Raw genomic sequence first — 16,766 nt, forward strand, 5'->3', positions numbered from 1 at the left:
CAAATTGATCTGATCTCCTCCATCAGCCATCGTAGATTGAAAAAAAACTGCTTGTATATCTACAGTAAATGAATTAGCTCGTTGAGGTCGCCACGGGGTCATCAAAACACGCCCACGTGCTGACGTTGTAGCCCTGTTGTAGCCTCGCACTGGAGATCTTAACGCCGTGGCGTTTGAATTCAATTTGAGCTACTGTTGATTCTGAAGGCCTGAGGGCAGATTTCTTTGACCGTAGCGACACATGATGGTTGAAATACAAATGGATAAAGTTTAAATATGAACTCAATGGCATTTGGGATATGTATTTACATAACCAATAATTATAATAATGATAAAATAAGAAATAGGAAAAATACACATAACTTTTGTTGAAAAGTTGACATGTAACTTTTCAGTGCTTATACTGTGAAGCTGAAGTGTGTTTGGGTGAGTGACAGGAGCGGGCCGGTGACGTATCGTGACAGCCTCGTTGCCGCAACGGTGCATTCTGGGTGCAACCCAAGATGGCTGCGCCCTTGCAGAAGTGCTGAAGAAGTGACTCTGCGGCGAAACACTCGGGGGTTTGCGTGTTATTTCCGGCCAAACCATCACACCGAATCGGCTACCGGGTTCGCCAGTTTGCAGAAGAAGACCTCGCGGTCCCAGACGTCGAGGAGTGCGGCCGGCGCTTCGTGTGGCTGTGGCAGACTGTCCGCTTGAAGATGGGCCCCGTCTCCAGCCCCTTCCCATAGCGAAGAGCCGTGGGGAGAGAAGCCGCAGATTCCCCTGCAAGCACGCACCCGTCCAGCTCGGGTTTGACGGGTTTGACATACTATACAGGTTGTGGACGCTGCCCTACAACTTCCTGACCAGGATCATTTGCGCCACCGTGTCCGTCATCGTCCGCAGACGGAGAGGTTCCCCAGCTCGGGCTGATAACTCCACCGCACCAAGGTCCTGCACGCATCTGCACGCTTCTCATTCTACAACTAGCGCCACACTCCGCACGTCTGCGCGCCCCCCGCTTCACGCGTCTCTTTTTAAAAAATAGCAGCAGTTCGTCCTGTAGTTTTGACACTTGACCGCGACAGCTGTCAAATTATCCGCGCGACTTTTTTCCCCCCTTCGATAGCATTAAGCTAGCTGGGCTAACGTCGGCAGCGGATCACAGCCGGTCCCGTACTAATATCTCGTCTCCCGTTGGGCAGCTTCGGCCCCACGCGCGAACAAACCTGGACGCAGGACCGCTCCAGATGCGCGTGGGTTCGGTGTCAGTCGTCGTTGTTGTGGTTTATATTCCACGCAGCAGGCTGGTAGCCTTCAACGTGACTCATAGCCGGAGTTATCTGACTCGAAGGAACTGTTTGTGTCGTGTACTGGAAACTCCAGCAGTTTCGAAAATCCATCTTTCAGTATTGGATTGAGAAAAAAAAAGTTGTTTACCTGTTTAGAGAGGTTTTTAGAGTACAGGCATTACAGGGTTTATTAATTCCTGCAGACTTGCATTAGATAGTGTTTCATAGATAATTGTCTGCTTGAAACATCGCAATTGCACCAGAAGCCCTTCGTGTGGAAGTTTGTTCATGTGTAGTATAAAGCCTTTGTGAGATATCTTCCTTATTAAGGAAGAAGTGTTTCTGCAAAACCACTTAAATTAGTATATTATTGCCATGTTATTACAATTTTTAATCATGAACTATGTCATCATTGAGATGAGATAACTGAACAATATTCCTAGTGCAACCCAATTATGTAATAAGGTCAGTAACAAAAAGCATCACGGTGTGATACACAGTTTCACTTATTTTTAATTATTTTGGATCCACAATCCCATTTAAGTGACCCTAATTTTGTCCCATACACTCTTCAGGTTTACCAATACTGCTCAATGTCTTCCTGATTCACACTGTTTTAGGCGTTACACAGTTTTTACACATTCAGCGGCAAAGTTGTGATGTGAAAAATGCATCCGCCATTTTCACTGTTATTGTTTTAGTGACGTATCAGCCGCGGCTGAAGTTATTATATTCGCAAGTGTTGAACCAACTTAACTCAATTTAACAAGTGAGTTACTAACAAGTCCCGCCCCCCTCCTGCAGGGCCCTGATGAAAATGGACGCAGACCTGATTCATTCTCCGGCCGTGGGCCTCGCTGAGGAAGAGGAGGCCGACATGAATGACTGGAAACTCCCGCTGGCCTTCATGAAGAAACGCCACTGTGAGAAGATTGAAGGCTCCAAGGCTTTGGCCCAGAGCTGGAGGATGAAGGACAGGGTAACGTTTCTGCTTATCTACGGAGCGATTCTTCATGTGGCGGATATGTTCTGGAGGCTGTGGGTCTCTTAGCTCCACCAAACGAGTTCATGCAGAATTGTTGATTTGAATAACTTTTGCACCCTTGAGCAATTGCTGCATTTTTGTTTTCAAATGTCACCCCGGAGACAATGTTAATGTTGGAACAAACATTAATTTACCTAAATACCAGACATTACTGCTTATCTCATCTTGTCTATTATCTGGTCTTAGAAAAACTGTTGAAATCAGGAATAGAGGAATTTAGTTAATCATTTCCAAGTACATTGTGTCTTTGTTTTTTTTGGGGGGGGGGGGGGGGGGGGGATTTACATACATCAATTTATTTTATAAAAAGTTAGTAGCGTGACAATCAGATGAGCTACAACTAGCAGCTGATTACAGTGGATCATCATGTGGACTGGAAACAACTTAAAAAGAGTCCATCAGCACCTTTTAAAGTTAGCTAATTAACTGTAAACTCTTCTGGTATCTTGGATAAAGCCGAGCTAGCTGGTTGGCCTTATTTTCAGTCTCTATTCTAAGCCATCCAACATCTGGCTGTAGCTTCTTATTTACCTGACAGATGTGCAAGATATGAGGTTTGTAATTCTTATGTCAGAGCTTAGCAGCCAAGGATGTTGAAGGATGACTGAGGTCCTCCAAGTTGGTCCTAAATGTGTCCGGTAAAGGGCGATGAGTATGATTGGTTAGTTGGCCTTCCGTAGTGCCATTTCTCACAATTTCAATCTGCTAAAGAAAATCAAAAACTAATTCTCAACACTGTGCTTTAAGGCAATATTAGTCTTCTAACAGCCAGCACGCAGTGGCAAATCATTGCTTACCCTCGTCTTTATTATGGTGCCGATTCATTTCATTCTGCTGGAGGCTGCTCATACCAAGCTGACAGGGGAACCTCAAAGCTACGTGTAATGAATGGCCACAGTGTGTTTCAACTCTCATAAAGCTGTCGTCGCATTCGCTGCAGTGCCACCGACCTGCGTCTTTCATGGCCTCGCGGCTACAAATCATAACGACGGACAATTATACATTTGTTATGCATAACCCTCAAAAACTTTGCATTTATTGTAGAAATTCACCCCAAAAAAAAGTATCACCTCGCTGCTGTTAAGACATCGGTGGAATTACATCACAGTGGCTGCCAGCGCTGAGCTCCTGGCAAACGTTTAATGAGACAACATTAAGTGTGTCCCTAGTGTGGATTTAAGGGGTAATAGAAGCTGGCAACTGATGGAAATTTTTCATCACAAAGTCATGTGGAGTCAATGGAGAAATGTTTTTCATTGCTAAAAGTGTTATCAGGCCAAAGATCCTCATTTGTACACCTGTCGAAGACAATGCCTTTAACTGCAAAATGACAAATTTGAAATAGATTTTTTTTTCTTTCATTAGTTTTGGTGAGTAATTTGAAATGGGTGCAGATCCACTTTGTTGATTTGTATTTCTGCACTTTTTAGCAAAAAGAAAAAACACTAGAAAATGTAGGATGAGTTATAACTGACTTGTCTGGCTTGTGTGCCGTTGTGTGTCGTTGATTTGTCGCAGTCTTGATTTAATGAACGCCGTGCGTAACGACACACGCTTGTGCGTCACTTTGTAAATTGGACGCTGCAGATGAACCAACGTGTGTTTCCTGCTCGCCAGAAAAGCGAAGGCATTTAATGAACTCAACGAGACATGGAAAATAAAGCAGCTTTGGACAAGATATACTGCAAACGTCACACATCATCTCATTTATAGATCAATCTGTTTACAACTGTTCCTGCTTTAATTGGGTCAATTTACATTTCAAGCGTTATCCTGCTATCCTTGTGTTTTTCCTGTCGGCAAACTGATATTAATCCAAAAACAGACACCCCACACAGACGGGCAGGAGCTTTAAGGACCAGAAAATAAAATTGGTTGGATCGCCTCTTCCACCGGTTGCTGCTTTGTCACAAGAATAGAGCCCATGAAATGATGCTGCAGATTTGTCCATTCAGTTTTCCGTTGTTGATGGGGGATGATCACATAACCGCTTCGGATGATTCTAGGGGACGAGCAGCAGCAGCAGCATTGTCCACAGTGGGGATGTCGATGTCAAGTTGGTAGGCGGACAGCCGGTCCTGTTGATAGAAGCTCGAGGCGTACAAGTGGGCTGTAAATGATGTCGTGCACTGTGGGAAATCATAGGTCTTGCTCCTCTGGACTCGCACACTCCAAATTACAAACCCAATCACGCACACGGGCACACACTCGCTCTCAGAGATTGTGACCCATTGGTCAAAATGGTCTGTTTTTTACCCCCTGTAGGGCCAATGAAAGTTATTCAGATGTGTGTACATGTTGTTGCAACTGTGCACGAGTGTTTGTGTGTCCCACTATTTTTGCAGCATTATTGTGTGTAACTGCTCCTGCCAAGTTAAATAACGATAACCGTTTCTAGATGTAGCGAATGAATAGCTATCAGCTTTGTACATTAGACTCAAGGTCAGGGCTTACTTCAGATGACAAATCTATCTAAGTGTTAATTAGACGGCTATCAAGAGGCGACAGTGTTATTTCTGACAGCAATATTACGTGCAGTAAAAGAAATTAAGATCAGAGGGGAGGTTCTAATCATCACTTTGACAGCTCAATAAAGACTCCAGTGTGCAATTAAAAAAAGTCACCATGACAGGAAGTGAATGAGTAAGATTAGGTTTGCAATCGACTTTATATGCTATTGATTTGGTTTCCATCACGAAAACACACCAGTTTGATGTATCTTGGTGATTTAGGCATTCTCAGAGTGAGTGAACATGGAACAAGATATCTGTCAGGAGACAAGGCAATTTTATTTGTATAGCAGATTTCCACAACAACGCCACTCAAAGTGCTTCACATAAAACCTTTGCAAATCTTGCTTTATGTTTTGATGTTTTTAAACAGTTAAGAACATCGATTGAAACATAGAAGAAAAGTAGTCATTAAAAAGATAAAGAGGTTAAAAAACTAAAAATAGAATACAATTTGCAGTGTGGTTTAGCAAACCAACATGAACCTCGACCTGATAAGATGTGATGCCTGCAGCACAGGCTTTCACCTTTATCGACCCGATGTTATGCTGGTTTTTAGCCCGATGGCCTGACAACCTTCAACTGAACTGTAGCTTTCTATAATCGCAAAAACAGAAAATACACTAATGACATCAATGTGCATCTGTAAATGTGAGGGCTCCAAACTGCCTCCTTCATAGACTGTGCACATTGTCGTAGTTAAGGCCGTTTATTTCATCGTAGCCGAGGATCAGAACTAGCACATGAGTTTGTCACTGTTGATGCGTCACTTCATTTAGTTTTTTTAGACTCAATGCGAAAGGTACTGCTGAGCACAGGGGAAATGCAGGGTTTAACGTTTGTATATCTTTTTACTTTCTCTCAAGAAATCGAATCGCTTGTTCCTCTGCAAATTGTTTTTATTTCCTGGCGATCATCAAACAAGAACTAGCACCTAAGTTAATGGTAAGAAAGTTTTAAAAAGTAGCTTTGGAGAGTTTTTTTTTGTAATTTAATATGTGCCACAACGTGAGAAAGGAGCAGGTCGGTGTCTGACTAGCGTTTGTATAATTGAAGGTCAAACTGCTCGTCCAGGCAGACGCCCAGTGGCTGCTGCCATTTGGCGTGTCGGCTCTATCGGGCATCTCTTGGGAGCTCTGGTGAGCCGCTTCTCTCCAGCATCGGACTTGTTGCTGCCGGCTACCGTCCAGCACTCGTGGAGGAGATCGATGCCCTCCTCCATTGTTCGAACGTCCATTTATTGTGGGCCTAACAAATGGAATAATCAGGGGCCATTGATCGACGCAGCGAGCGCTGCTGGGGGCATTGGGTGGAGTCTTAAAAGGTTGTCGAGGGAAAAGCCCGGAAAGTCCCCGGGGCCCCGTGCAGTTATTAATGAGAGGAGGAGGGCGACCAATTATAACCCCAACAGAAAGACATGCGTGCAGACAGCACACGCGTGTCTTATTGTTCTTTGTCTCTCCTCTAGCCCTACCTTCTTTCTACTTAACACAGATTAAGTCATTCATGTGAATCCCTGTGCTCTGGAATATTTGCCTTTTTTAAAATTGGATTTGGATATAAAATGGTCTCTAGGTATTTGTTCACACTGGGATCCATCACTTTGCTCTCCTTCTTCCTTCCTCAGCTTTCTCAAATCTCAGTTTTCAATTAAAAAAATGTGTCATTTCACATTATTACACATAACTTTATTTCTGAACTTCTTTGTTTGGGTTTCTCTGTATGTATGTATTACCTGGGTTGTTACCTACATCTGGTGAAAATTTCATGTCAATAGCTTCTTTGGAAGTATATTTACTGAGAGAAATGGTGACGTGTTCAATACTTATTTCACCCACTCTATATCAACTTTGGCAGCATTCCCTTCCTTTAATCCCTTTGTAACCTTGTATAAAAGGATAGAGATTGTAAGTGGGAGGTTGCAAGATATGACATGCAGGCAGTCAACCGGTTCACAGGGCTCCTTGGCAGAGAGAAACAGAAAATGTTAACGGAGTTAACTTGTTAAATGGTGAGCACTGGCATTTGTGCTGTTCACTAAGAACGGTAAGAACAACCTGTACTCGAGTCTAGATTGATGAAATAAGATAAAGTAAATACAAGCCGGTTTCAAACTTAAACCTTGATGAATATAAGGAAAACCTTTGGCCTGACCTTTACAGTGGGTCTCTGAGGTACAAATTACAATCCGTGGTAGTTTTGCCAACTGACTCCGTAACAGGAATCAAGTCTAATGAGCCTCGAACCAGGTAAACAAGATCTGCTAAACCCTCTACGTTAGCCGTCAATCAAATGCTTTTTAGCCCTCATTGGCGACTCGGTCATTGTCTGCGTGGCACAAAAATCTCCACTCGCTAAACCTTCTCGGGCAGAAGACGCTACGCTTGAAACCGTCACTCATGCGCAATAATATCAACCGAGACAAGATGAACACTCGCACAGATTCATTGCCGTTAAGCCGCCATGCTTGTTGCTAATTGCCACCTCACAGCCAAACCTCTGTTTTCCCAACCTGATTGATAAATGAACCACTTGTTTTTGTTCCCACCGTTTTTATTTCCTCCGTGTATCCGCTGATATGTGGAATAAACAAGTAGATAAATCAAGTATGATAATGTGGACCACATCTGTGTGCCTTCACACTCAGATGCCCCATTGCATCACGCTCACTTTCCATTCATCCATCTCTATTATTCTCATGCAAATGAACATCAAATAGATTGTAAATTGCTTGTGTTGGATGCTGGACGGAAACGAATTATTTGATCAGGGTTGATTATATTAGGATGATAATTTTCCCAGCCATCTTGAGTCCCTTCGTAGTTATCAGGCCCGGCACGAACATGATACCACAATGGTGCCATGAGTCCCTCAAGTCACACGTTTGTCTACCTCTTTGTGACGCACCAATTTCTGTGGTATTTGTTTATTTTCAGTAAAAAATACAGGTTTTTTTAAAAACACACACTGAGGTTTTACCTGCGTGCTCCGCTCCTCTGTGTACTAGTTTAGCATTTCCTCAAGAGAGTCCACTGTTTTCTTTGTCATTTTGCCTGCCACAACATTAACGTCTGTGGTTTCATTTTAAAGGGCAAACCTGTCCTGGTTTGTTCTTCCCACTTGAGTCTGTGTCTTGGTTTGTCTAAGGAGATCGGTGTAGATGCTTTGCAGTCCCTGCAGACTATTGGAGAACAGGCACACATATTTATTCAAATGCCACATACACTTGTGTATTATGTAATGAGCTCAAACAGGGAATAGTTACTGGATGCTATCCACATCACAGCTTTCTTTATTTCATATCAAATGGCCTCTGGGCCAGACTCCGCTATCCAAACAGCTGGAGAAATTATTGAAATTTCTGCAGCAGAGGTCCTGCACTGTGTGCGGCGGGGCATGAGATCACTCTGGAAGGAAAGGCTCCAGTTCTTTAAATGATGGAGCAAGTCAACATCTTTATAGTTCGTCCCATCAACCCAAACAGAGTTTGGGACGCGGTGACTGGGGAGGCCGTTTGAGTCTCTTTGGCTCAATTGGATTGTTGTGGAACATGAGCTCTGACAAACAAATATATATAATACAAATTATCGCCATTTGTGTAGCCAGACGTATAAATCTAAAATAATGTTTGTCAAACAACTACACACCAATAACCACAGCAAAAGTATACACAACAAGGCTGTGAAAGTGAAGTAGTGGGGTCTGGAAATTATGTTTTATTTGTGTTTTTTCTTTTTTTTTTAGTAACAGCCTTTTGAAGACTGAAGCTTTATTTTGTGCAGTAGAGCAAACGTTAAAATCCCTCAAGCTTGTGCTGAGCACAGACCTCGTGCGTCGGCCCTCATTTTTTTTCATTCCATTTCAACAATAAAGGCCGTCTTGGGGAGGTCAGTTCCCTGCTTTCTAGAAATAACTGGCCAAGCATACGATGCGCACGCATGGATTCTCGGGCCTTGTTGGCGCACATACTGCTGCTAGAGCAAATTAACCTTCCCTTGAAGATTCAAATCTTGTTATTTTCCTTGTTAAAGTTAGCGGTTAGCTCAAAGTAACCAGGCTAAGGGTTGTACGCATTTAGTTGGGTACCCAACCTGTGCCCCCCCTTATAATGGGAAGGGAAACACGTGTGTGTGTGTGTGTGTGTGTGTGTGTGTGTGTGTGTGTGTGTGTGTGTGTGTGTGTGTGTGTGTGTGTGTGTGTGTGTGTGTGTGTGTGTGTGTGTGTGTGTGTGTGTGTGTGTGTGTGTGTGTGTGTGTGTGTGTGGATGCTTGTCTTGTTTTGCCCACTAGCGAGCTGACCTTTTACTCTGGTGGGAGGAGAGGGGGGGGCACCTTAATCGCCTTCACAACCACCGTGCCCGGTGTGCTCAGCCACAGCATGTCACGTAGCCCGCTGTGTACACACGTGTGCTCTCTAGTGCTAAATTACACACATCTAGCATCTAACACTACCTGTGAAAAGGTCACATGGTCCTATTGCATACATGGCAGTGGTGTACAAAGTGTGTATCCTGTTGTCAGTCCTGACCCTCAGTATTAAGATAATCAAACTTCAAGCATTCTTTCCTAATTTTGAATTTGTTGTGTTATTGTACAGAGGACTGAGGCAACAACAATACACGGCGGCAGTGCGGGGCAGTGGTTGAGCTAAAAAATAAACGTATACTGAACATGACTATAGATGGTTTATAAGGGAGTATATGGGACACAGGGTTCACTTTTCATGTTGACACACGTGAAGCAGATAATCTAATGAAGCCAAAATAACCTCTAATGCTGCTTTTGTACACAATGTAGAATCCCAGATAACCCGGGAAAACAAAGCATCGCCCAGCGACTTCTTCACTGTACCTAGCGAGCCACAAAGTAAAGCTTCTGTGCTTTGATGAAGATGATGATGTAAATGTGGTGGATGGAGAGCTTTGCTCTCCGGCCTCGTGCATGAACTGTCTGTGCTGCACACACGTTGGCAGCGAGGCTCTCTTCTCATCCGGGACTTGGACCCGGGACTTTGACCCGGTATAGGTGACAGACTGCTACTCTCTGCCCCCCCCCCTTCACACTCTGCCCCTATAGGCTTCTAGCGACACTACATTACTCACATGAGGTTCATTCCAGAGCGGACAATGATTGTGTAACAAGCTATTATTTTTTCTACACAATATATATATTTTTCTCGCCCACCGATAACCCATCCACCGTTAATCAGAAATGTTGATTTTTCATGGCTCGGCCTGCCTGAACCTCGAGAAGATTTACAACTTTGTTTGACGCGTCAATGTTAGGGGCACAACCGTTACACGCATAAAAAGCGAGGGGGGGAGCGGGGACGCCACCGTACACACAGACAACGTCTCTCGGGAAATTCATATTTCACAGGGCAGGTAATGGGACACTGGTGACAAATACAGCTTTTAGAATTAATCTTCATTATTCTCCTTGATTAGCTTGCTATTGGGTGTTGTCTCTGTGCTGTGGATGGTGCACTAAGAAAAAGTGTTAGATGAAGTTCTTTCTAGCATAACAGCTGATTGTGTGTTTGTGTGTCTTTGGCTGTGTCAGGACATGCCACATGACACTTGGATCTATGGCTGTTCCATTTCTTTTTCTGCCCGCCTTCTGCCGGGGCTGCTCTTTGTCGAGGGTCATTACCTTGCCTGGTCTCAGTCTGTCGACGGCGACAGACCCTTGAGACTGCAGGTTAGGGACCTTGATGGAGTACTAAACATAATGTGGTCTTTGGACCCGATTGGGAAAATGTGGAGGGGAATAGAATAACTCCTTTCTCAAAGACTACTGTGGAGTGTCTCTAGGGCGAAACACTTAACCTTCTCCGCTCCGCTAGAGCTTCGGTTGCCAACAGCAGCGGAGAACCGTTTACTGAAGAGAAGCACGTGTGCTCAGTCACTGAATGAAGATGTAATGTTGTGTTTTAAATGAATCCATGAATTTATAGCACATAAGTGATGTGACGATTCCCCCCTCTCTCCTAACAGATGAAGACGGTGAGTGTAGCGCTGGTGTTGTGTCTCAACGTGGGAGTGGACCCTCCTGATGTGGTCAAGACCTCCCCCTGCGCCAGACTGGAGTGCTGGATAGGTGAGTCCCCACAGACGTGGCGACATGGTCGCAAAATGGACCAGCGCTCAACCGCAACACAAAGTGTGGGAGGTGGTGAAGTATGTTCTTCATAAAGGAGTAGTGTCAAGTTAAATCTGTGAGGTTGAGGTTGCAAATGGAATTATATTAAACCCTCTGCTCACCCCTCCCTTTCAAAGTGGTTTGTAGAGCTCAGTTGGCCTTCAGGTAACCTAACGATGCTAAAGCTCTGGTTTGGGTTTATCCGTTGAGGACTTCTGTAGATGTAGAAACACGGCGGTAGAACACGCCGTACTCCGTGGAGAGGAAACCGTATGTAGATATAAACGCTTCATCCAAGTAACAAAAAGATAACCGAGTCTTTTATTTCAGCCAATAAACATCCCTAAATCCTACACACAGTTACTATATGTACATTCTGAACTGTGCTGCCTTCTGCCTTTTCTCAGGCATAAGTGATACATTGTGGCACAGATGCAAATCCACAGACTTAATGTACACAACGAAGGTCAAAAATAGCTGTTTTAATAGCACCGACATTAGAGATCCGGCTGCCTATGTGTGCATAATACATCTTTGTGCATTATCAATTTATGGCTGCTCGGAGCAGACGGATACATCAGACACACTGACAACAACCACATTTGTTCGCTCTTTGGCGCTAAGTGAAAAGGGCATAAAGTCCTTGACTTGTCACAAATGTCGAGTCAAAATAAACCGCAGAGGAACGACGGTCCCCTGCTGGGACACATTAAATGTTGCATTGTTCCTTGTTACTATGCACGCTGAGACTTGTCCATGGACTCTACGGGGTCTTTCCTGACCTACGGTCCTGCTAAATCAAATCACCTAACGTTGATGGAGTCCGCATAGACTTGCATTATGATGCATTCAAGCTCTGCTCAGTAAAAATAGTAATGTGAAGGTAGATTAAAACACTATCAAGAACGTGTTCAAATGTAAATCTTCTAAAATTGAGTTTTAGAGACTTAGAGATACATATTAGAAAGGGATTAAGGACCTCAATCAGGGTTGAACATCCTGATACTAGTACTTAACAGCTGATAAGTATTTAATTAAAAATCCATCCAACACCATAAATGACATAAACACAATAACAGTCAGAAGCATACACGCATGTCTTCTATATATTTTTTCTATATATATATATATAGCAATATTATAACCTATAACGCGTAAATTATTGGTTATCATTATGTAAAGTGGGCATGTGAGGAAACTCAGGCCATTAGCACTAGTAGTTGCTCATCCGGAAAATAATAATGCATTCCTAGTTACGACTATGAGAGTGTCTGTGCTAAAGGCCCGTAGATAACAGGTTTAACAACAAGCAGAAAAGCCCAGGGTTCAAAGGTCGTTGGGTAGTGGTAAACCATGCAAGAGTAGTGTGAACTTAAAGTCAATAGCAAAAGTTTAGCTTTTACTTTGTAACGCTTGGAAGCCTTCTGTCATCCTCATGGGAGCTCAGTTCATAAGGCCTCCATCATCCAAGGATGAAGCAGCCCCCCCCTCCCCACCCGAACCACACAACATGACACGGAACAAAAACCAGAGTAACATCTCTGTTGAAGGGAACCTCAAAACCATTGTGTGGGTCCTCTGACACTGCTTGACGTTTTGAAGTGCGGAGAGCACATTAAAGTGGGAACACAGTTGGAAGTTTCCGCAACTTTCCCAGTGGCTGTTGAGGACGCTGACGATGTGCAGACCTGCCACCCCAATTTTGAGACATTTGTCTCAAAGAACAACACCCCAAAATGATTTAAAAGGATAAATCAGTAGATTGAGCGATCAAGTTTAAAAAGTTCATGAAGCGCACCTGGTGTAAAACGGGATAATGCACATCAGATGGCAACATGGGTGAAACACGACATTTGAGTCTCGGGTCGTCCATCCACCATGTTGTTTAAGGTACAACACAACGGCTATATTTTGGCAGTGGTGTGTGTGTGCTTGAGTCTGAAATAAAAGATTGATTGATTTACATTTACCTCAATAATGAAATAAACTAAATGATACGTTATAATTTCATTCACCAAACACATCTTTAGTTTTTGCTGTGATTGTTCTTTTACCCAGTCATTCATCATAAGAGAAGTGGTCTAATTTTCAGGATACAGCATTTCAGCTTCTACCAATACATTCTTCTCTGCCTGCCGAGTGCAGTATGATTTGTCCTGAATTTATATTCTGCTATTCTTATCACATAAATTTATTCTGATCAGTGTGTCAACCTAAGAAGCTACCACTTTTTTGTTGTTGGTCCAAACACTGCTTTTGATTTAATTAAGAAGAAATCCTTTAATGCCGATATTATAAACTATTATGCAAGTGTCTTTTACTCGAATGTTGACAACCTGATTTTTTGGATTAGTTGGAAAATATTTGATAGCAATGAAAAATGGTGAATAATGACATTCAGTCTGGGTATTCCGCTCCAAATTGAACAGCAGTGGTTTTGTTCTGCAATGTCGTGTGTGATTGCAGTGTGCTAACACTGTTTTTCTTCTCTTTTTGCCAGATCCTCTGTCGATGAGTCCACAGAAAGCCCTGGAGACCATTGGGGCCAATCTGCAGAAGCAATATGAAAACTGGCAACCCAGGGTGAGCCGATTCACATGAACCAGCCTCCCTCCTTTTTTTGGGTGTGCTCATAATAAAACATGGACACACATCAACTGACTCATTCACACAATGACACAACGTTCCTTTAAAAATGCTTCCAATATTATATACATTCCTGAACTTCACCGTGATCATATTATTTTACTCATTTGATTTGTGCTTGGTATTTTCAACAATGGATTGGAAATTGTTTTATAGATGTTGGCAAACTATCCAGAGTATCCTATTTTCCACACTATGAACCTTACTAAGGCGGCACGGTGGCGTGGTGGTTAGCACCGTTGCCTCACAGCAAGAAGGTTCTGCGTTCGATTCCACCCAGTGGCCTTTCTGTGTGGAGTCTGCATGTTCTCCCCGTGTCTGCGTGGGTTCTCTCCGGGTTCTCCGGCTTCCACGTGTCGAGGTGGAACTGCTGTCAGTGGTGAGAAAGGAAAAAGACTGTATACTTTATACTGTGGCTCCTCCACTATTCCCCGATTGCATTTAGTATAAATTTAGTATAATACTCACTGCTCAAGTGACTGAATGGGAAAAGTTACCACTTGAGCATCCACCATGAGCATATTAGCATTTAGTATTGAACCGGACCGGTTGATCACGCAGCAAAATCTGTTTGATTCAAGTCACTTATGACATTGTTTCCCAAATTTCCCAAAAAATGCGACCCATTTCCCAATTAATTGTATGTATGCGTTTTGAGTGCAGAATGCATTTTTGGTTTGTGGTGGTCAGCTTGCTCTGGCCTGACATTTTCACTTGTGTCCATATGCTTTCCACTACACTTCCTGCTATTTCAAACATCTTGTGAGAAGCAAACACATGAAATCTGATTCGAGCCTCTTTTTTTTGCAATTGTAGATATTGGATTTGAATTGGATTTTAAACCTCCAGCGAATGTATTATATGTGCACAGAAAGTATAGATTTAATCGTGCCTTTTCTCTTTCAATCCTTTTGAAAAAGGCTTTGTTTTGCTTCTGCGTCAAAGTGGATATCATCTTGTTGTCTAAAGCTGCAGAACCCAATGCAGCCATTTAAAAATATCTTGTAGTGAAAATGTGAAAGGGAAAAAAACCCAAATGTTTGGCTGTTTGGTAAGATAGTACAAAAGTAAAGCATGAGGTACGAGGGGGTGGAGGAATGGGCGTCCCAGGAGAGAGCAGCCAAAGGAATGTAGGCCCGGTTGACCCTGGAGGTCAACAGTGAATGGTGATGGGAGTGCAGGAGGAGGAGTGGGAGGGTGAGAAAGCTTTTTTTTCAGCTTACGGATTCGGAGCTGTGCAGCATCGCCAACACACCTTACATAAACTGATGACAAAGAGATCGATTACACAGCAGCTATTTACCTGCTTTGCCACCGCATTGAGAATTGTTTAAAAGTTACTTTGGGATAGGTGGAGTTGCTAAACATTAGAGAAAAAAGAAAAAAAAATCAATTCAGTCGGGATGCAGTTGAGTCGCCCAGGGGGTTAAAAACTGTGCCAACCCGCCATCATAAATCCAACCCTGTACTTCTTGCATTAACTCTTTACTGTGTTTAGCCAGAAAACGCAGTAAAAGGCAGACACAGTCTTGGCCCCTGTCCATTCACTTTCTTTAGCAAAGAAAACTACTTTTTGTGCGGCAGATTGTCCCGTAGCCTTCGTGATGAGACAAGACTTGAATCCGCTCAGTGCGGCGCCGTACAGCTCCGCTACAGAACTCCTTTGGAAGCGCTGTCATTTCTCTACACCTGTGTACATGTTTTGACCTTTTGGGATTGTTACTGTTACAAATCACAGCACGATGTGGTATAGTTCTATGGTTAACCATTCATTCATCAGTGTATCATCAGTGTATTTTTTTTTTTTTTTTTTTTGGGGGCAATTGCCATTCGTTGTGCTCGGATTGTGTAATTGACTCTCTACACCGTTGTTTTTATTAGTTGCTGTGGACACCGTGAATGCATGTGATTCCAATTGCGCGCCCACACACACTGTTCTCACAGCCCGCAGTGTGCTCGCTGGCGCAGAAATGGGCACATTGTTACACTTTATATATTGATTTCTTCTGGCTCAACAAAACCGTATTAACACTGCAGAGAAAATACCCAAATGAGTCATTTAGACAAATGACTCCCCGAGCAACAACAATATTTACGTATTTGATGGATATTCCTGTAAACCCTTAATTTCACAATCATATGTGTGTGATTTTACTAAAAATATTCAAGAAACAAGCAAACGCAGGACAATAATACAGGATCCTAATATATACTTGTGAATGACATTACGATTCAAGATGCCGGGAAAAAATAGATTCTCCACATAATTAGTGAAGGAAAAGTAGCGTCATTTAAGGTGAACCTCAATGTCAAAACGGATCATAACGACTTTGATCTTTTGTGTCAATCCTATTTCAGAAGTACTGATTCGGAGTATGTGGTTTTATTTGTATTTGCAACATGTGACTACAATCACGTTGTGCATGCTGATCAGAAACATGTGATTGCTAAGAACAGCAAAACCAACACGCGTTTCTCATTTCTACAATATATATAATATGAATTAATGATTAATTTCACTTGCTGTATGAAACATACTTCAAAAAGGAAAGAGTCTCTGAGTATTTGTGGGTTCGTCCTTTGCACAAAACAGGTTGTCAACCTTTTTCAAACAAATGGGTGCATTTGAATTAAAATACCCCTTTAAAATGGCACATTGGGTGCTGTAGTAGTTACGAGTAGGAGTACATGAGTACAGTTACGCATCGATACTCAATATCCAATACTGGTACATCCCAATTTCTGTGTGCAACTTCTGGATTCACTTTGTGTTTGATGTTGTTGTTGTCCAAAGTCTTTTCTCTGCTGCGGAGGCTATTATCGAGTGTGGCTGCACGGTGTTACATTGGATCACAGACCAGATTCAACCTTGGGCTGATTTTTGTTTCACAAGAAGCGATTGAGTTACTTCTCTTTGAGCTTTCCGCCTTAACACACCTCCCCTGCTTTGCTCGTTCTGTTTCATTTTCTCTTTGCATGTCACCCTTTGCGGTGTAAAATTCCACCCTCTTGACCGGCTGGATGTTTGATGCTCGCTGAGATGAAAAGCGCCGCACTTGTCTTGTCAAATGTTCATTTCAAAGTCATGCAGTGGTTGCTCAACATGTTGGAGCTGTCAGACAGGTTCACGCCACATATGTGGCCACTATAG

At 43.0% G+C, this 16,766-nt stretch overlaps 1 protein-coding gene across 4 annotated transcripts in view; it reads left to right on the top strand.

Moving 5' to 3' along the window:
* The first annotated feature begins 395 nt into the window (after positions 1-395).
* The window catches only part of rptor (regulatory associated protein of MTOR, complex 1), a 99,341-nt gene continuing 82,970 nt past the window's right edge, over positions 396-16,766 (top strand). For 3 of the 4 annotated variants that reach the window (XM_078108936.1, XM_078108937.1, XM_040186238.2), the window contains exons 1-4: positions 396-933; positions 2,079-2,253; positions 10,825-10,927; positions 13,470-13,552. In XM_078108936.1, coding sequence (XP_077965062.1) covers positions 2,086-2,253; positions 10,825-10,927; positions 13,470-13,552 — 354 coding nt within the window. In that variant the 5' untranslated portion in view covers positions 396-933; positions 2,079-2,085. The remainder of the gene's footprint in view (positions 934-2,078; positions 2,254-10,824; positions 10,928-13,469; positions 13,553-16,766) is intronic. The other variant, XM_040186237.2, reaches the window with a different exon arrangement.

The sequence above is a fragment of the Gasterosteus aculeatus genome, chromosome 9 (assembly GCF_964276395.1).
Source record: "Gasterosteus aculeatus chromosome 9, fGasAcu3.hap1.1, whole genome shotgun sequence".
NCBI lineage: Eukaryota > Metazoa > Chordata > Actinopteri > Perciformes > Gasterosteidae > Gasterosteus > Gasterosteus aculeatus.